The 21,329-nt window shown below is 38.9% G+C and overlaps 1 protein-coding gene across 6 annotated transcripts in view; it reads right to left on the reverse strand.

Moving 5' to 3' along the window:
* Positions 1-1,441: 1,441 nt before the first annotated feature.
* Positions 1,442-21,329, reverse strand: part of SREK1 (splicing regulatory glutamic acid and lysine rich protein 1) — a 31,181-nt gene continuing 11,293 nt past the window's right edge. For 4 of the 6 annotated variants that reach the window (XM_035099714.2, XM_035099713.2, XM_035099717.2 and 1 more), the window contains 10 exons: positions 20,533-20,697; positions 19,664-19,842; positions 19,123-19,185; positions 18,133-18,263; positions 16,663-16,771; positions 12,149-12,367; positions 10,952-11,590; positions 10,200-10,295; positions 5,736-5,874; positions 1,442-3,333 (listed from right to left, as the gene is read on the reverse strand). In XM_035099714.2, the coding sequence (XP_034955605.1) occupies positions 3,184-3,333; positions 5,736-5,874; positions 10,200-10,295; positions 10,952-11,590; positions 12,149-12,367; positions 16,663-16,771; positions 18,133-18,263; positions 19,123-19,185; positions 19,664-19,842; positions 20,533-20,697 (1,890 nt within the window). In that variant the 3' untranslated portion in view covers positions 1,442-3,183. The remainder of the gene's footprint in view (positions 3,334-5,735; positions 5,875-10,199; positions 10,296-10,951; positions 11,591-12,148; positions 12,368-16,662; positions 16,772-18,132; positions 18,264-19,122; positions 19,186-19,663; positions 19,843-20,532; positions 20,698-21,329) is intronic. The other 2 variants (XM_035099716.2, XM_035099715.2) reach the window with 2 other exon arrangements.

Raw genomic sequence — 21,329 nt, forward strand, 5'->3', positions numbered from 1 at the left:
AATTTTCTGTTCATATTTAGCCATTTTGTGTACTGATTTTATACAGCAAAGAGAAAATATGGTAATACAATCTAGAATGAATCAAGTGAATTTATCTCTACAATATAACTAAGCATCTTCACTTTCAAAAAGCAGTGCAGCCCATAAAATCACTTCAACTGTCTAATTTCTCATACCTATTGCTAAGTACAGTGCCAGGTGGCGCTGTGGTTAAACCACTAAGCCTAGGGCTTGCTGATCAGAAGGTCGGCGGTTCGAATCCCTGTGACGGGGTGAGCTCCCGTTGCTTGGTCCCAGCTCCTGCCAACCTAGCAGTTCGAAAGCACATCAAAAAGCAAGTAGATAAATAGGAACCGCTACAGCGGGAAGGTAAACAGCGTTTCCGTGTGCTGCTCTGGTTTGCCAGAAGCGGCTTTGTCATGCTGGCCACATGACCTGGAAGCTATACACCGGCTCCCTCGGCCAATAATGCGAGATGAGCACGCAACCCCAGAGTCGGTCACGACTGGACCTAATGGTCAGGGGTCCCTTTACCTTTACCTATTGCTAAGAGTAGGCTAATTATTTAATAAGCAGATGCTGCAACCTAACAAATTATAGGCATTCTTCTTTAAAGATGGGAGTTGGCAGGGAAACACTGTTTTACTGGTGATGGGCTTCTGGAAACGAGGAGAAAGAGAATATACATAACTCCCCCCTCCCCCCAAAAAGCCTAATTAGCAAATTAATTTCTCTTATTTAACTTGATGATATACACTCTAGAACTCTTGTTTATTTTACTTTGAGGAAAACTATAGTCAGGCTCCTGAATCCTGACCTTCTGCTAGAATCAAGATACTTTAAACAATGTGCAATTTAAGTTACAAGAATTTCCTTGTAGGGTGGCTAGGAAGTATGCAGTTCAAAACTTGCCCCAGCCATGAACTCACTGCAAGGGTTTCCATAGCCTCAGACCCAGTTACAAATGGGGAATAACAGCAGCCTTGACAATAAATGTGAGGAACTTGAATTCTATGCATGTTAAAAATTTGGCATTACTTTATGTTGATATTTTACCATTTTTAACACACACACACTTCCTCAATACTCCAGATTTTTACATCTTTGCTATCACTGCAAATGCAAAGCACACATGTCAAAATACTAGCTCTATTAGTAAACAATCCGTTTCCAGGCATTCCTTTAAAAAGTGAGCAAAAAATAACTTCCCTCTAAAATACTTAATTTTATTAGTGATAGTACCAAAGATAACAAGTATACAATCTTTACTCTATGCTACTTACACATCATAAATATGACAGCTGTTGTTCCAAGACACAATCTTTCAGTCTTTCAAGACGCATATGAGATTTGTCATTCCTTTATTATCAGAATAAGCTGTTTGCCAGCCAACTTCATGTGGCTTAAACATCAAAAAAAAAACTGTCCATACTTTACATGGTAAAGCATTCACTATAGTTTTAATGTACACAGAGGCCAAAAGGAGAGGAAAAAAAACTTTTGACTATAGCAAAAAACAAAGGGCTATTAAAGCAGTCACAATCAATGGGCTTCATTTCCTTACAGCATGTTTTAATTTTTCCATTTACCATAAAAGGTTTACATTTGCATTAAGTGCAATTTAGAGAACACAAAATGAAAACTAGTTTTTACTTGGCTTTTCCATCGCTTTCTGGTGAGGTAAGGCAATTTGATTGTGTTGTATTCAAAGCAGTTCTTGATTTTAGTGTAATCTTATCTTAGGGTACAACCTTTTGTTGTCAGTCTTACAATGCTGAAATGAATTCAGAGAGGAGTTGCATTTGTCAGATGCTGTTCTCTTACAGGCTATTTTCCAACAAGTAAACAGGAATCTGAGTGATTATGTCTTCTCCAGGGAGAACTTGCAAGCTGTCCCTGTCATGCTTCACAACTGGTGTTAGAAATGAAGAAACACTTTAAAATGTCCAGAAGATAACTATTTTAAAAGGGCACTTTTAAAGGGCACTTTTGATTTTGATGCCCAGTCCACAACCCGTGATATATGTTTATTTAGAACTGTTCAGTTTGGCATACACTATAGTTAATTTATAGGATAACTGGATTGCAGACAGGGCCACATCCACTATGATGATCCTTGAATCTTGATTTCAGCTATGACCTTTTCCCCCATTTAAACATATCTTCAATCTGTTATCAAATAACCACCAAGTGTACTCACAAGGCTGACTTCTCAGATGCTTACCTACTATTGTGATAGAACCATCTAGAAGATGAAGGATTAGACAAAGAGGGGATTAAATAACATGTAATTCCTAGGAATCACTATTCTGTGTTTCAAAGAAGGCACTAAAGCATTAGCTTGTGCTCCCACATCCCAACTCAAAAACGAAACAATCTTGTCATGGGTCTCTGTCCTATTTGCAGGTGACTGGACACACTACAATATAGCTCAAAACGAAGCCTGTTGTTTGGAGATTACTACAGAGATGTGCTTATAGTTGGAAGAATGGAAATCTAGTATAAACATGGCCGTTCTTTCTAGAATCTGAACATTAGCATGCATTGATCAACTACTAGTAAGAGAAAGCTTTTAGTCTTATAAGGAAATTACTTAAAAATATAAAAAGAAAGTCACAAGCAACAAATTAAAGAATCTTCACTTGCCTTTGTGGGCATAAACACAGTAACTGTAAAACTGTTAGGATAAAACTTGTCATCACTGTCATGTACAACAACAAGGGAAGCATGTGTATCTCTGCACCATTTTCAAGCACATTATCAAAACATATCACATTGAGTTTAGTTTAAAAACCCACAAAGCAAAACAAAAAATTCAAACTACCAATATTTTAACAACTTTGAAAGCATCCCCAGCAACTTTTGTGGGTAGTACAGATTACAGCTTTCCACTTATTTGTAACAGCTGTCAACCAGTCTTATCATCACTGAAATGCATGGATTTCTACAGATGATCAGATCCAATGCTGTTGGCTCTTGTTGCAGCAGATCGTACTGGTCAGTGCTGCTTCTTGCTCATCTTCAAGTTGACCAAACCACCCGAAGAACCCGGAGTGCTGCTAGCACAATACAACATGTCCGGTTGATTGCTTGGTAATTTTTATCTTCTTTTGGTGGGTTGTGGGGGAGAGGAGGAGAAGCTTTGTCTCTTTCCACAGTTGGGTCAGAGGTCCATTCAGTCCTCTACACATCTTCTGTTTTAACTGAGAGGGTTTCTTCATTTGGTTGGCAGTTCCCATTTTGTTGTAGTTTGACGTCTTCTGCAACAGGTGTGTCTTCCTTTTCTACTTTGTCAATTTCAGAATTTTGGTTCTCTTTACTCAGATCTTTATCCTGCGCAAAGTTTTAAAAAGCAAAAAATTGTAGAATAAAAAGACCTTAAGAAATGTATGTTACATCACTAACATTCTGATACATTTCAGATTAGTATATATCACTTTAGTTATAGTAATTTACAGTAGTACCTCGGGTTACGAACACGATCCGTTCCGGGTCGCAGTTCGTAACCCGAAAAGGTCACAAACAGAGCGCCATTTTTGCGCATGCGCCGCTTCTGCGCATGCGCGGAACGCGCACGCGACGAAAACACTTCCGGGTTTGCGGAGTTCGTAACCCAAACTGTTCGCAACCCGAGCGGTTCGTAACCCAAGGTACGACTGTATTTTTAAAGATGCCCACTTGTTTTTTGAGAATAGATATGAGCAGCCAAATCTGTCTTCCCGATTCAAATATTACCGGATGTGTATTAAAAATTGCATAACTACTTCTGCAGGCTCAATGAAGCCTCTTCCCCACCCCACCCCCCCATGGTGCTCCTCTAGTTTCAAAACTTTTTAAAGGCAGTTTGTGATACGGCATCAGGCATTGCTGACAGAGCGATGGTCAAAGCAAATCCTGGAGGATAAATAATACAACGGGGGAGAAACTAAAGGACAGCTTATTAGGACAAGAGGACCTATAGGATGTGACCCTCAATCACTGAAATAGAGGTTGGGTTTTCTGTCAGAAAGAGGAGGAGAAGAACAAGCACTAGAGAGTCCTAGGACCAACGTCTAATATTAGAGACAGGAGTGTTGAGGTCTAGGCCAGCTCTGCAAGTCTGTGTTTCTAAAAATGATGGGCCCTTTAATATCCTGAACTATCAGAAGGACCAGGAGGCTGTATCTTCCTGATCCACCAAAACTAGGATAGTTTCTCAGGGGTTTTTCTTTTCTCCAACTCATGACTAGGAACTAGGTGAAGTAACCTGTGCATTTCTTTTGCTAAACTCCCAGAAAATACCTAGCTATACTCATACCTGCTTCTTTAACATCACTTGCCATGAAACCCTGTGATGTGGAGTTACCCTACCACCAACACCATGGCAACAAGCACATACCAAAGCAAAAATCAGGTTCCACTAGGCATGTCCCAAATTAGGTCTTTGCATTTCAGTCAGAAAACCCATGCCAGAACCTCAAGTTCAAATAAAGGATGGAAGCAAACTAGATCAGCTACTCATATTCCTAAACACCAGCACTAAGAGATCTTGTTCCATAAGAGTTCTAGAGGAAGGGGGTTACAACAGAGAATACGCCAAGCCTAGTACGTGCAATTCTTGAGGCCTTGCAATTCAGTGTTAACTTGACACTATTAAAAAGTATTTGTGTTCAAGCTAATGTGAAGTAATACAAAGTTTTATTTGTGGTTTTCGATCCACAGTGGCTCTTTCACACATGCAAGTGCTCACTGGATAACATAGTGAGGACGTGCTTTGCTACCAAGAACACTCCTGATACTTTTGAAGTGGTGAAGGCATAGCTCATTTCTGTATTGAAGCAGAAAGAGACGGGATTCTCCTGCTTAGGTAGTCCCCACCTGCTATACTTTGCGAATCTTGTGAACTGATTCCAGTTCTAAGAGGACAGGAAGCAAACAGCTCTGAGAGTTTAGGGAAGCTTTAAATGTTTAATAGACTATTGTATTTTAATATTCTGTTGGAAGCACCCAGAGTGGCTGGGGAAACCCAGCCAGATGGGCGGGCTATAAATAATGATATATTATTATTATTATTATTATTATTATTATTATTATTATTATTATTATTAGAGTAACAGTGCGGGCCAGTATAAATGATTTTGTTGCCTCTAACATGAAATTACACCGTGAATGTTCTCCTTATCATCTTGGATTTTGAAACAAGATGAACTGCTATAACAACAACCACCATTACCACCCAGCCATGTATTCTACACAACAAAGGTGCTTTATCAAAAGAAAAGAAAAGAAATCATTCTGCAGGATTCCCCCAATTCATTAGAACACTACAGATAATCTCAGAGTGGTGGTCATGTTCTGTTGCCCTCATCTGTAATATTTTAAAGATACCTTGAAGAAGGGTCTCTGCTAAGAGCCAGCGTTGGCATGTTGTTTCTCAAGAGCTGAGAATGCAACCACTTTGTACCTTCCAGCTTCATATTGCTATATGGCATGTACATTGCCATACTAAGCAGCCTACTTAGTCCTATTCATCAACTGCAGTGAAATTTACATTTTCTTCAGATTCCCCACACCCACCCAGCCTGCAGTGAGCAATATGTTCTTGGAGGTGCTAGGCACTTTAGAAGCAACCAATGATTTAAGGGGTACACCAAACACCACCTGAGAGGAAACTGCATGAGGTATGCAAACAGTCAATGACAAGCATTCTTTTCCACACCTATTTCTTGCTTGCTCACTCATTCACAGTGGCTTACCTTCAAAGTTGTGGTTTTATCAGATTTCTCTTTAACATCCTTGTCTTTGCTACTCTTTTTCTTGGAGGTAGACCGCTCCCTCTCTCTTCTATCATCACTCAGGTCTCTCTCCTTATCGGTCTTTTTCTCTTTCTTATTTCTGTTTTGAAAATAAGAATTAAGTAGTTGCAATTAAAAAGGTCATATATGGTCTGTTCACAATCCCCTGCATGCATCTGCTGTATGCACATAGGGACACTTTCACACAAATGCTGAACATGCCACATGAAGGGGCAGAGGGGAGCAGCCAATAACATGGTCTGACATTCTACCATGGCAAGAAATTAGCTAAGTGAGACAACCCAGAACCTTCTTCCCAACACTGGCAGAATAGAGAGGGAGAAATGATCCCTAGCTCATCTTTCGTGCAAAATGTGGTTACTTGTTGTTGTTTTGTACTTGCCGATTTCAGCAGAGAGCCAAAACAAGCTTAGAATCATAGAACTGCAGTTAGAAGGGACCCCAAGGGTCATCTAGTTCAGGCATAGGCAAACTCAGCCCTCCAGATGTTTTGGGACTACAACTCCCATCATCCCTAGTTAACAGGACCAGTGGTCAGGGATGATGGGAATTGTAGTCCCAAAACATCTGGAGGGCCGAGTTTGCCTATGCCTGATCTAGTCCAACCCCCTGCAATGCAGGAATCTCAGCTAAAGAATCCATGACAGATGACCATCCAACCTCTGCTTTAAAACTTCCAAGGAAGGGGAGTCCACAACCTCCCAAGGGAGACCGTTCCACTGTCGAACAGCTCTTACTGTCAAGAAAGTTTTTTCTGGCGTTTCTGTCTCCTTTCTCCAGCTTTATGCTGGATGGGGCCAATAATTCTGCAGTTCACTGCTCCCACAGTCCACTTCAAATACTGCTTCTGGCTAAAGATGCAGCAGGTGGCTTCAGGCAACTAACTAGTTTTCTCAGCCTCATTCCCCCAGCTGCAATACTGGGATAATCTTATTGCAATCTTAGTAGTAGTAGTAGTAATATATTTTTACCCTGCCCATCTGGCTGGGTTTCCCAGAACAACATCTAAGAAGATTTTGAACATGCAAGTGCTATAAAAATGTAAAATAATTATCCAGCAGGAATGAACTGCTATTTTGTAAACGGCTCAATGCTTTCTCAGAAGTATAAAGCAGTTTTTCCACATACTCAGCTCTACTGAAAGTAATTTTACACCAACAAAGAAATCAAAAGTGTATCCGTATTCCAGCTCATACATATGCCAATCTTAAAATTCACATCCCCTCTTTTCCTTATAATTTGAGTTTAAAATTTTATGCAGCACACTTCAATAGAAGTATTTCCAGGATGTGACTTCCTGTTTGCTCACAGATCAAGATGGAGTGCGGGATCGTTTCTGCTGAGCGATCCTGAGCTTTGCAAGGGTAAAAAGAGGTCTCGCCAGGGCTCCGCGGACCTCGAAACCCAAGGATAAAATCCTTGGGGACCAGGGGACTCGGCTGCGTTCGAGGGCGACTCTCCAGCTCGGAAACCGGGCTCACTAGAAGTCCGGAGGGAGCAGGATCGAGATGTGAACGCTGGAGTCCATTCTACCCTGCAGAGTGCTGCCTCGAACTCCTAATGAGAAGCGGGCAAACACCCTGAATTTAAAGTTTGGTTCCGGGACCCCAAGATAAAGAAGAAACAACCATAATTATAATTTCAAGAACAGTAAAGGGAGTTCTGGAACCTTGGAAAAAGGTATGAAGGAAAGGGATTCTTCTAGGCGCTGTCGGAAATATGGCGCAGGAACGCCAAGCTATGAGAGAGTCAGCGTTTAAGCAAGTGGCTGAGTAAGCTTAAAGGCAGCAAGATTTCCGAAAGAGAAAGAGAGAGGAAAGCAAGCTGTAAAACGTATACAACGTATCTAACAAAGAAAGACTCAACTAATGTTTCGAGTGCCCAACTAAGATTGGAACTTTGTATCCACTACGGAGCTTAGAATCACCAGACTTGTTTCCCGGCTGGAGAGGAGGAGAGAGAAGTGAAGATAGACTCCACGTTATAGAGCTATGAATGGAAAACGCCCCTGTTGGAGGACGGTAACTTAGGAAAATCTAGTATAAAACGGGCTTTTGAACTTATACCCCCTCGAAATTAGCTAAACTTTATTGACTTTATTGACTTAGTGGGATTAGCATAACTAAAGTGCCTTCAGGATACGCAAGCTTTGAAGCAAAGCAAATCAGAAGAGGACAGCCAGTTTTTTTAAGAACAGAAGAAGATTTAAGTGCCAAGGAATCATATATTATTATTATTATTATTATTATTATTATTATTATTATTATTATTATTTTAAAGATCTGTAAAGGACAAACGGTGGGAAAGTATAACATGGCTTAAGGGGGCTGGACTGATAAGCGGTTCCTTGTGATTAACTTATTGATACTGCTTTTGGATTGTGTTTAAAGGTGAATAAAGGAAGACTGCCAGGGGGTAGGACCTCTAGTGGGGGAAGAAGGTATAGCACAATAGTAAAGAAATACAAGGAGACCTTAAAATGCCTCGCAAAGGAGTAAAAATATAAACCCCTGAAGAGAGAAGACCTTCAAGATCAGAAATAGAAGGGGATGGGGATGGGGTTCTAATTAAAATTCTGGAAGAGATTAAGCAAATAAGGACAGAATTGAGGGAGAGTGAGATGAAAATAGGCAAACAATTAGCTGAGGTAATAACTGAAATATCAGGACAAATAAAAACACTGGAAAATAAAATCCAGACAGCTGAAGAGCAGACAAAAAGGATACACATAGAGGTCAGAGGAAATAGGTTAGAAAGGGAAAAAATGAAAGGACAAATAACAGAAATAATAAAAACACAGGAGAATATGTTGGACAACCTGGCGCTTCTTCAAATGAATGAAAGGTCAAAGAACTTAAAATTTTGCGGTGTCCCAGAAATGGAGGGGGGAAACCTAAGGGGTAAATTAATTAGAGAAACTGCTAGGTTGCTAGATTTGAAAGAAGAGGAAGTTGATTATATGATAACCAATGCATTCAGAATAAAGGTTAACTCACCCATAACAAGATCAAAACAATGTCCAGGGGTCTGTTTAGTAACATTGAGTTCAATAGAAGTCAGAAATACAATTATGAAGAAAAGTAGGGAGGAGAAGTGGTATATAGATGGGAAACCAATTGTGGTGTACAGAGATATTCCAGACCGGTTTTTATTTAAAAGAAATGTTTACAAAGAGTTGACAAAAAAAATGACTGAAAACAAAATAAGATTTCGATGGGAGTACCCTGAAGGTGTTCTATTTTATTACAAGGATGAAAAATTTAAGATTAAAACAGAGCAGGAGATGAAGGAATTTGGAAGAAGCCATAAAGAGTTGGGGAAAATACAAGGAGTGGTAGAGGAAGCTGATAGAGCTAAATAAGAAACTGAGCACGAAATATAGGAAATATATATATATGTATAGATATATATAATGATAAGAGGGTGGAAAATTAAGCTTAGCAGGTACTCATGCCAAGATTGAGAAGAAAGTGGAAACTCCTTGAAAATTAGAAGAAATTTTAATAGATTATATGGACAATAAATACCAACGATGGGAGACTCTAACGGGGTCCCTTCTATTGAAATGGTTAGTTTAGTTTTGTTGTTTGTTTGTTTATTTTTGTTTAGGTTTGGAAATTGTAGCAAATTTTATTAGTGGATGAATGGTGATAGTAAAAATTGGATACAAGGAAAAAACAAAATCAACAGCAAAAACTTGACAGTAGGGCGAAGAAACACTATGAAAAGAAATATGTAAAAATATATCAGTAAGATGTGTTGAACGTATTAATACTAGCAAATTGAATTCAATCTCATAACTAGATGTTATAAAATACTTTATTACAATAAGATAACAGGGTATGAATATTAAAACATAACATAGGACACAATTCATTAATTTGGTATAGTAAATACATGAGTGATTAAAAGTCAGTTATATACTGTATGTATATTCAATGTTATGTTTATAATTTGTGAAAGAGAGAAGAAAATTAAAACGAACTGTGAAAATATTAGCGAAAAAGGGAAAGATGACAGAATGAAGACAGAAGAAAGAAGAATGGAAGTCCAACATACAAAGTTGAATAGAAATTGGACTTAATAATATTTTTGGTTTTTGTTTCTAGCTTTATGTTTCTCCCTCCCTGTCTTTTCTTTTCTCCTTTTCTTTTCTTTCTATTTGACTGGAAATTTAAGAATTTAAAGCCATGATAGATATAATGAATATAATGTAATGAACATAGAAATGGAAAATTTAATAAAAATTATTGCAAAAAAAAGAAGTATTTCCAGGATGTGTGTGTGTGTCAACCCCAATTTCTCGTCATTCTAGTAAAATGACCACTAACAGAGTGAGATGTGCACTGGGGAGAGCCTGCAGTGTATACTGTAGGACCTTACGTGATAGAGCTATACACTTACCTCCTTGGAGATGGAGATCGAGAGGATTTCCTTTTTGTAATTTTAGATGATCTTGGAGACTTTGAGGGACTTCGGCTCTTCCTCTTCCGTCTATCTCTATAGGATTTATTGATTAAAGATTAATGTTGGAAATTACAATTCACAAGTGGGAACGGTAACATGTTCCAGTGTGGAGAGCTCCTGTTCACTGTTTCTAATAAGCCAGCCACACCTTCCCCCACAATCCTCCACTGTTTCCCCTTCCACCTCCTTTCTGCTCCCCTCCCCGACCCAACTGTCAGCGTTCACTGGGCACACTCAGTTCACCCCACCTTAGGGGGATTTTCCCTAAAGATTTTTTGCGCTTCTGGAAACCTCTGGATTTCCCCTAAGCAGCCTTAGTGCTTAGCAGTCACTCAGTGCACAATCACACAAATTAAATGCATGCAAGGCAGAGATCTCGTGAGTGTCTCTAGACCCCGCACAAGAGCCTCCCAAGGGGGCAAGGGCTACTTAGCTTACTGGCTTCGGAAAAGTAGGGGTGGTCATGTGGGAACATGCAGAGGTTGTTCTCACTGTATATGATTTTGGCTTTATGTGCAGATCCCGCACCCCGCCTCCTACAACATGAGCCTACTGGATTTATCCCTATGCAACACTAAAGACACGATTTATTCTACACTGATTTGAATACGTTTTCAAAAAAAAAATTCCCCACAAACAGAAGCAATAAATCTACAAAGCCTGACAAAATTATAAGAAAAAAACTGAACCTGCTGGAACTTCGTGATCTTCTTGAGGAGCTGTAGCTTCTGGGGGGTGTCCTGGATCTCTTTTCTTTCTTCCTTTTTTCATCTCTCTCTTTTTCTCTCTCTCTTTCCCGCTCCTTATCTCGGTCTTTTGCCTTCTCTCCTTCCTTGTCCTTATCTTTTGGCTTTTCTGCTTCCTTCTCTTTTTCCTTTTCACTGCTTTTCTCCTCTGCTTTTTCTATCTCTTGGTCTTTCTCCTTGTCCTCCTCTTTTTCTTTTAGCTGTTCTTTGCTATCCTTCTCCTTGTCTTCCTCCTTCTCAGTCTCCGTCTCTTTTTCCCTCCCTCGGACTTTGTCCAGATCCTCTGTCTTGTCTTTTTCTATGTCTGACACTTTCTCTTTGTCTCTTTCTTTTTCCTTCTCCTGGTCTTTCTCCTTCTCCCAGTCTTTGTCCTTCTCCCGGTCCTTGTCCTTATCTTTTGCACGATCTTTGGTTCTATCCCTGGTCTTCTCTTTGTCCCTCTCCCTCTCCCTGCCCCTTTCCTTCTCCCTGCCCCTGTCTTTATCCTTGTCTCGGTCCTTCTCTTTTTCCTTCTCTCTGTCTCTTTCTTTACTAATCTTTTCCCTCTCTCTGATCCTCTCTTTGCTTTCCTTCCTCTTCTCCCTGCAAAATGAAAAAATTAATTTAAATTGTGCAGCATTCATTACAACAAAGTACTAAAAGTCAACTGCTGCCACAAAAACCTCACACCTATACTATGTAGAAGAATTAAAGTTTACTATCCCGCCTTCCCTCCTACCCCCACCTCTTTTCTTCCCACCAACAAAGTCTCATATTAAATGACTGATCTGTAGAAAGGACTTCATGATCTGAAAATAGAGATGATGTATGTACCTTGCACCCCCCAAAAAAAAACCTTAATAAAAATAATTATAATTATATAATACCGTTTTATTGATTTGGGAGCTGTATTTTTGTTTTAAAGGATATTGTTTTTATATTTTACACATTAAGTAGTTTAGAAATGCTTTTAAATAAGTAATAAGTAAATAATAAAAAGGAGATAAAATTAGAGCTATTTGTTATACTGAAGGAGTGAAAATGTTGGGATGGTACAAAAACCACTATTTCATGGTGAGAATGTAACCCTACATCTAATGTTCAGGAAGTCGCTCAATACCTCACAAGGAATATAAAAGGAATTAATCATAGGAATCTTACCGAGAAGGCGACCGGCTTCTTGATCTCAGCCTTTCTTTAGATTTTGAGCGCTTTTTGGGTGGAGTTTTGGATCTGCGCCTGTCCTTCTGGCTGGAGCGGGATCTGTCCCGTCTGTCCTTCTGGCTGGAGAGGGATCTGTCCCGTCTGTCCTTCTGGCTGGAGCGGGATCTATCGCATCTGTCCTTTTGGCTGGAGCGGGATCTGTCACGAGATCTACTCCTATGGCATGCAACAGCAAATGATAAATGCTATGGACTACATTGTTTCACCAATCCCTATTATAAACCATACAAATTGTAATTTGCACTCCACTGTACAAAATATTTTACAATTTGTCAAACATAATAATAGGCATAAAATAGAGAATGTAAATCAAAATTGGCTTCCTAGCAAAAGGTAACCAAAACAAAATTGTTTGAGAAAGGCAATCAAACTGATAAAATACCCTGTTTCTCATATTTTAAGACATACCCATAAAATAAGCCATAGCAGGATTTTTAAGCATTCAAGGAATATAAGCCATACCCCGAAAATAAGACATAGTGATAGGCGCAGTAGCAATGCCGGCTGCGGCAGGAGGAGGAGGAAAAAATAAGACATCCCTTGAAAATAAGCCATAGTGTGTTTTTTTGAGGAAAAAATAAATATAAGACATGTCTTATAATATGAGAAACACGGTAATGGACAGCAAAGTGCCACCTCAAATTAGCATTACTTACAGAACTAAGATGTGGTGTAAGTATTCCATAATGAGGCCTCCTTTCCCCACTTTTTTCAGAGGGAGAAGAATCTCATGAAATTTGCTTCCATGCATACAAAGCTTTGCAGTTTCTATTAAATGACACCCCCTTCTTTGGATTGTGTGTAGACATTTACTATAACATGGCCTTGATATTTTTGGGGGGAGGGGACGGCAGGGTGGGATATGGGAGACAGAAACACTGCATTTCAGTATTGAGGCTCATTCAAATGGTCCATATACCAAAGGAGTATCCCAGAGATACACCTGCTTCATCATTAGTATTTATTTTTTGTAAGCTCCCTGAATATTTTAATGTGTGTCATCATCACCAAGCAATACAATGCACTGCGAAGCTGCTGTTTGTGATCCAAGTGAGGTCCAGCAGGCTGAAAAGAACTAAATGGGTATAAAACTACATTTGTGGCTCACCCAAAATGATTTCGTACAGGAAAACGTTTACGAATGTATCTGCAAAACAATTTCACTGAACTTGCTCGGGTTCCTACTCAGTGCAATTATTTATTGCAATACTCATCTGACGCAATAGGAGCGTGTGTGCATGCTAAAGATTTGAAGTAGAGCTAACGTTCTGTTGTAAGTTTCCACAAACAAAACTTGAATTTCATTTACGTATATTCCGGTGTATAAGATGACTGGGCGTATAAGACGATCAACTTTTCCAGTTAAAATATAGAGTTTGGGATGTACTTGCCATATAAGAAATACGACCCAGCGTATAATAATAATAATAATAATAATAATAATAATAATAATTTATTATTTATACCCCGCCCATCTGGCCGGGTTCCCCCAGCCACTCTGGGCGGCTTCCAAAAAAACAGAAATTCTAAAATACAGAAATCCATCAAACATTAAAAGCTTCCCTAAACAGACGACCCCCGACTTTTGAAAAGATTTTCCTGGGTTAAAAAGTAGTCTTATATGCAGGAATATTTGCTTACATTTGTATCCTGCCTTTCTTCTATCATGGAAGCAGCATAGATGTCGTTTCCAGGTGGTCAGCTATTCAGGCACTGCCCAGACCTGCTCGGCTTCAAACCACCCTGGTTGCTGGCTAGACTGTAAAGGCTACCCAACAGAAGTAACAAAGCTGTTCCACCGAGATATTTCAAACTGTTACCTATCTCATCCAATATACTGCTCAGCATGCTGATCAAATACTTATTCTGGTTTCCTTGCATTGTGTGATTTTAATATTTGTTATTGTATTGACAGAGAGATAAAACACATGTAAAAAACACCAAGTTATCAGGTCCAGTACTGCAAATGGGAAACTAATGAATGGGACTGCACACTCTACACAGAAGGCCCATTTTAAATCGAATACTTCCATTGCTTATTAGCCTCATGGCACTCCTCTGTAAAGTGTATTAAACTTCCACTGAAGAGTATGACTGCCATCACAACAGATTTAGAATTGAGGTGGTAGTGGGTGTTTTTGCTTAAAAGAAAGGACCTGTAAACCGAAGAGGCAACAAGAACAAAACAATGTTGGATATTTAGATAAACAACGACTGGTGTAACAAAATGTAAATATAATTCACTATCGACATTAGAATTAGTATTAAACACTATCTGAATCTGAGATACTTAATTGCTGTATACTTTGGGGCAAAAATTAAAGCGGAAACAGACCATTTGATTTGGGGGCTACCTCAGCTACCTAAAAACTAAAACGTTGCCAAGATTTCCATCCTTGAACTTCAGAAGCATTGCCACAGTATGTTAAGGGACAACTTCATGCACCTCCTTGGATAAAGATGTAGCCTCTGCAGGCTTTTAGATCTCTCTCCTCCAGCATAAAGGAATTTTATTTGAAAATCATCCATCAATGATATTTTACCCTGGTATGTTTGGCTGACATTACAAGATCAGGGTTGTGGACCACTGGGAGCTGATTGGCACATGTGACAGAGTTGCGCCAAAGTCCATGAATTTTTGAAACAAGTGATTTTAAAAATCAGGACACTTAATAGATGAAAATGTGATCCTGGACCTGAATTATGTACAGTGGTACCTCGCTAGACGAATGCCTCACAAGACGAAAAACTCGCAAAACAAAAGTTTTGCGATTTCAATGGAGACTCGCAAGACGAAGTTTCCTATGGCACGCTTCGCAAGACGCATTTTTTTGTCCCATAGGGTGCCTCGCAAGACGAAATATTTTTTTTCCATCTTGCGAGGCACCCTATGGGACACCACACTTCAATGCGTTCCTATGGGAGCCGCTTCGCAAAACGAATTTTTCACTATACGAAGCGACTCGCGGAACGAATTAAATTCATCTTGCGAGGCACCACTGTATTCTGTATAATTTTTATAAAGGTAACATGGATCTTATATGTAAGCAGTTAAATGTATAGTTACTGGTAGTTGCTTGATTAGTAATGGAAACAAGCTTCACACTATACAGTACTCATTAATTCAAGAAAAGTATGTTCATTGCTATCTCAGAGAAACTGAGATATCTAAGCAGCTAAGGGTGATTTCACCCCTATTGTGGGATTATATATTAAATATATGAAATTGCAGTCACAGGAGTGGCAAATCCCTCCAAAATATAGTTTTATTGGGTGGCATATTTTTTCTAGAGCTGTTTCGTTTGGCCTTCGGACTGACGCAGTCTGACCCCACGGTTACCCTCCCCTAAGGTTTTATTTATAATGGTTTTATCTTATTCGTAGATTTTTAATTTTAAAATTGAATTTTAACACTGTATTATTCTGTTGTTTTAACTGAATTGTTTCTTTTATATTTGTGTTGATATTATTTGTTGTTAGCCGCCCTGAGCCCGGTCTTGACTGGGAAGGGCGGGGTATAAATAAAAATTATTATTATTATTATTATTATTATTATTATTATTATTATTATTATCTTCATTGTATAATGTAAGATGTGTTTTTATAATTGTATCCATTTCAGTCACTTATTTTTTATTTTATTTTGACTTTATTATGAAAAGATCCATTGTGTTGAACTCACACTATTTTGTTTGCGCCTTCTCTTGAAAACCCTAACAACAACTAGAAAAAATAGTGCTATACTGTGAGGCTATTAGTTACCTAATAAACTCAAGACATTGAGATTTTCTCCCTCAAACGTCAGAAGCACAGACAGCAGCACCATATTTTGAGCGATGTGACATGTTAAGGATGGGGAAAAGGTGTTCTCTTAGCTTCCCACTGATTTTTTGTAAAGGGCATAGCTGCCACTTTCTGCAAAAACCCAATATGCAGAAGCAAAACCATTTATCTTTTTTCTACCCCATTCTCCATGAAGGAAAGATGCTTTTATTCCTGCAAGTTGGGATTTTGCAGAAAGTTATCGCCTCCGCAAACTGAACAGGTGGTGGTAGTGTGTGTGGATTCTCCCTCTTCCCAACTGGGTTTTCGGAGGAAGCAGCAGTGAGGCATCTTTTCAAGAGCCCATCTTGTAAGAGAGAACGCCTTCATTTTCCTCCCCAGAGGAGAAAAGGGAACCCAAAAGCAGTTCTTGGAGGAAGCACAGGGATTCTTGGAAGAAGAGATAGATTTTGTCCTCTGGATTCAGCATGATTTATTTTGTAACCAATTCTGAAACTGTTTTACTACAGCTGCCATCTTGCCATGAAAAATAAGGAATTCAATTTCAAAACAGTTCTTCATTTCAACCATCCACAAACTGTATTAACGGCTTAAATTGAATTTCCTTAAGAAACAGAGAAGGGACAGGTCAATTGTTGCTTTCAGAGGATTTATACATAGAATTTTACCTGCGTTTTGAATGTGATCTGTTCCTTCGAGATTTTGAACTAGATCTGGATACTGAACGTGAATGGGAGCGCGACCGACCACCTTTCCTTTCACTGCTCTTTCCAGACTCTGAGAGAAAAAACGACTTTGCAGTGTAAGCTCAGAATATTTACAGATCCCAGCTAACAATCTGGCACAAGTGGAATGTACCACATATATTGCAAGGGGCCTACTCTCTGCACATCTTCCTTCTTTGCAAAAATCCTTCAGAAACATCCAAGAAAGTCATTGCATATATTCGTTGAGTGCAGCCATCCTGCAGCAGTACACATAAACCAGATAATTATAAACAGCTAGCTAAATAAGGAATGGGATTTATGTTGCCGCCACAATGCACAAGTTTAAAACATGTTTGGCAAAACTCACTTCAGAGAGAAACACAAATTCCAATAAAGCAGTTTGAAAAACTATGCAGAAATACACATAATAGCACTGTATTTTATTGTCAAAGCACTATTACAATTAAGGAGTTGATGCTTGAAAACCTAGTCCCCCTACAGAACAGTTTCAATAATATATGTTTTATAACCAATCACTAAATGAAGCAATAGATTGGGAAAACGGATGACAAACATTAGTCAAAGTTATTCCACTGGATAGATTTAATTCCAGTGATTTTCAGGTCAGCTCAATCAGATGAACTCTAGCCAGCCAGGTCAGGAAACAATACTAACTGAATCTTCCCCTTAAGCAGTAAAAGATATTTCTGGATTTGGAAGTTGAATTTTTGAAAACAAGAATAGCATACACCTTTTTAAAAACAAAGAACCCAACGCATCCGATATGCAAGTGCCAGATACTTGTAAGATAGGTAATGGAACTGCATGTCAGTCAGCGCTATTTGTTCTTCTTTAATAGGTTAAAATGTTACAATTCATAGTAATAATAATTGGCAAGCTAAATATTACAACATTCATTAGAAAATCATGTAACAGTCAGCTCTTGCCAGTGAGACCTCTTCTGAAACTGCTATCATAGAACATTGGGGAGTGCTCTCTATAAGCTAGGATTGCAAATGAGTTTGCTGAACTAGGAAGATTAGAGATGAACACCTGGCAGTGGAGAAGGTGGAGGAGACAGGGAGTTAATGAAAGGAGGGGCCAACAAGGGAAAAAAAACCAATACATTTATGTTACGGTTAATAAAAAAGACCCCATTCAGCACTTTGACAATAGAAAGCAGTGCTACCCAGTGCGTGAACAGTTCTATCTTCATGGTGTAAAGTGTAAAACCACTCAGACACCATCAAACAGATGGGTCACAAAATAATGTTGTCCACTGGTTGTTGCTCAAGCTGGCCTTCCCCTATATCTAAAAGTAAATAAATAATAAAAACCTATTCTAAGTATACACCAGGATTCATTGCAGCAGAGATACTTTCATCCTAGCAGTGGTGATATTCGTATTGCAAGAAAGTAATAATATCCTACCTGGCTCAATAGCAGCAGATATAAAAGACTGGGCTTCCCGTACACGCTTCATCACTTCTTCTAACTCCTTAGCAGCAGCTTGTGGTGTCATTTCAGGAGGCTTCACTATTGCATTATTGGAGTGATTTATTCTAAATTAAACAAGCAAACTCAATTCAGTTTATATGTCATTGCACATATGCACACGTAGTTGAACAAGACACACAGAAAAGATATGCACTTCACACCCAAATATTCATTTTATAGTGCAGTCAGCCACAGAACTGGGGACCAGCACTTAAGCCTCATATTCTTCAGTCCGCAACTAGCTTGGATTATACCTAGTCTTTGCAGGTAAGGGATGGTGGAAAATCGACCTTTATTTATGTTCTCTGTTAAACACCTGGGAAAAGAGACTTTCTCTTTCCTTTTTCCTGTCATCTCCCTTTTTTCATTAAGGCTCGTTGCTTTTTGAAGTCTATGTGCAAGCTTTGTTCTTTTTAGTTTAAACTCCAGGTGCTGTATTATACTCAAGTCACTTTAGAAATAGCAAATGTTATTAAATACAATATTGTGCATGACTCCATGCAAAGGATATATGCATTTGATTTTGCAAAGTGCACCCATTTCAAAACACGGAAAAGAGCCGAAAGGGGACTACAACAGGTAATTACATTTTTGCACATGTTTTGCTCTAATTTTGGCAGTTTTCTGCCAAATGCTTCAACTTAAACTTAAGATTTCTGCTTGAAATGCTGAATGCCAGACCACTTTTATTCTGCATAGTTGTTTCAATAAATGATTTCAATCTGTTTTAGTATTTTAGCTTCTGTATGTTTTAAAGTTTTAAAGTAGAGTTGTAATTTTTTCTTGATTTTGCTATTTTCTCTTTTGTAAACTGCTTTGAGGTTTTGTTTTGTTTGTTTTTTTACAATCAAGCGTTGTATAAATTTTATAAATAAAAAGCATTGGCTTGCTGGCTCAATTTTTACTTGATTTTGCAAAACTTGCCTCTGATCTCTAGAGCTGGAGTTGCCCGTGGTCTTTATTTCAGGACAGGAACCAGTATGGAGCCTGGGGGTATTAAATTGCAAACAGGGTAGAGCTCACAGAGGATACCACTTGAACTGTTGTGGCACATGCCTCTGCTTGCACACAAGCAACAGCTAAAAAGAATAAGATTGCACTTTTTCTACCAAAGTACTAACTGCAAACAGATTAACAGGCTTTATCAGGTACTTGGTAAAGGGATTAAAGTACCATTGAAACGGCAGCTTCTGCATGGCAAACCTTTCACACAGGTTCAGCAGATCTGTTTGCCAACATGAACACGATTTAGGTTTTAAGTAAAGACAGAGGGCCCTTGCACAGAGTTAAATATAAAATGCATGCAAATATTGCTATGGAAATGCTATTCTGTGCTAAAAAAATAATTTTTATATATATTATTCAGTAGTTTCCTAAAACTGTGGCAGAATTCTATAGGACAGGGTTGCAATTACACACAATATACCTCCCAATTTATTTTGATAATATTTGTACAGTTTCTTACTTCAGCGGCCTATCTCCAAACACAACTCCATTAAATGCAAGGGCTCGAGGAACAGAATTTTGGTCAGCAAACTCGACAAAAGCAAAACGTGTTGGTTGAGTCTCATCGCCTGCCATCCGCACAAACTTGACTTCTCCAACTTGCTTAAAAAACTCAAGAAGCTGATCTGCTGTAGTAGTCTTTAAAAAGAAAGAAAGAGGGCTCAGTCAAGTAACATGACATGCATTCACTTATAAGCCTGCCCCATATCCTTTGACCCAGGCAAAAAGGATATCCAAGTCCCAACTACTGTAAACTCCTGAATGACCACTCCCCATACTGCATGGTCTGTCCATCTAATGCAGATTATAAATCAGGAAGAGTCAACATGGTGCCCTTGAAATATTTCTTGAACTACAACTCCCATTAGCCTCATTCAGCATAGCCAATAGCAGGTGTGATGGGAGTTGTAGTCCAACTACATCAGGAGGGAATCATACTGGCAACTTCTGGTACTGTATAGATCATCTCAGTGGGGCCTTGTGACCTCTGTGTTGTTCACAGCACCATACTATACAAGTTGGGAGGAAAAGTAATCATTTTTAAGCTCTTGCAGGCTGTATAGTGTCTGTAACTAACCTCTGTACACAGCATCAGGGAAAGGCTGATGCAGCAGATGCTCTTTTAGTTTGCTCAAAATAAGAGCTATCAAGCCATGGAATATGAAGCTACACTTTCCATTAATACAGGTGTGGGGAACCTTTGGCCCTTCTAGTGTTGCTGAACTACACTTCCCATCATTAGCCAAAAAGCTGTAATTCAGCAACACCTGGATGGCCAAAGGTTCCTCACACCTGCATTAATGTATCTACTGTAGCAAAGACATTTACCTGGGAATTCAAGTTTCCAACATATACAGTCCTCCTAATTTCATCAATCTTGGAAGGATCCACATTGCCCATAATGGGCGGCTGCGGTATGTCTCCAATGGCTGTAATATTATGATCCAACGCTGCTGCTGGTATCGCACCCAGTGGACCAAGAGAAATACCAATCTGAAAACAGAGGATAGTTTTTACAGAAAGAAGTATGAAAAGTTTTCCTCCCACTGTGGACTGGTTCAAATTAAATTCACTTCAAAATTTAGGACTGTTAGCACCAGTCCTAAAACCTGCTGTTTGATATGTGACCACAAACCATCTTGGCTGACCAGACCAGGAAAGCAATCTTCTTAAAAGGAAAACAACTGTGTAAAAAGCTGTATACACTGTCACTGATATGTCTTAAGAAGAGGAGTCTTCTTCCACGTTTAGCAAAAGCATTATTGCATAGCTACTTGAGTCCTCTTTCAATTCTAGAAAGTTTAGCACCCAGAAGATGGTAAATCTAAGAGTGCACAACAAGACATGGAGTCCATTTTAAAATTATTTCAATCTGCAGATGCTGTAGCTTTAACATTATGCCAGCTTTCTCGCCCACCCAACTTTTTTTTCTTTTTTGCTTAACATTCAACCTGACAAAGAGTTCTGGAGAACTCTAGATCTTGCTCATTATGTTGCAACATTCAAACTGGTCCTAATGAATGTATTGCCCTACATTTGAATAATTTCAGATTCAAGACAATTACTGTCATCATTACAATGTACATGCACCCAAAATGCAACTGAATAGACTGCATCTTCTTTAA

This window comes from Zootoca vivipara, chromosome 11 (assembly GCF_963506605.1).
Source record: "Zootoca vivipara chromosome 11, rZooViv1.1, whole genome shotgun sequence".
Classification (NCBI taxonomy): domain Eukaryota; kingdom Metazoa; phylum Chordata; class Lepidosauria; order Squamata; family Lacertidae; genus Zootoca; species Zootoca vivipara.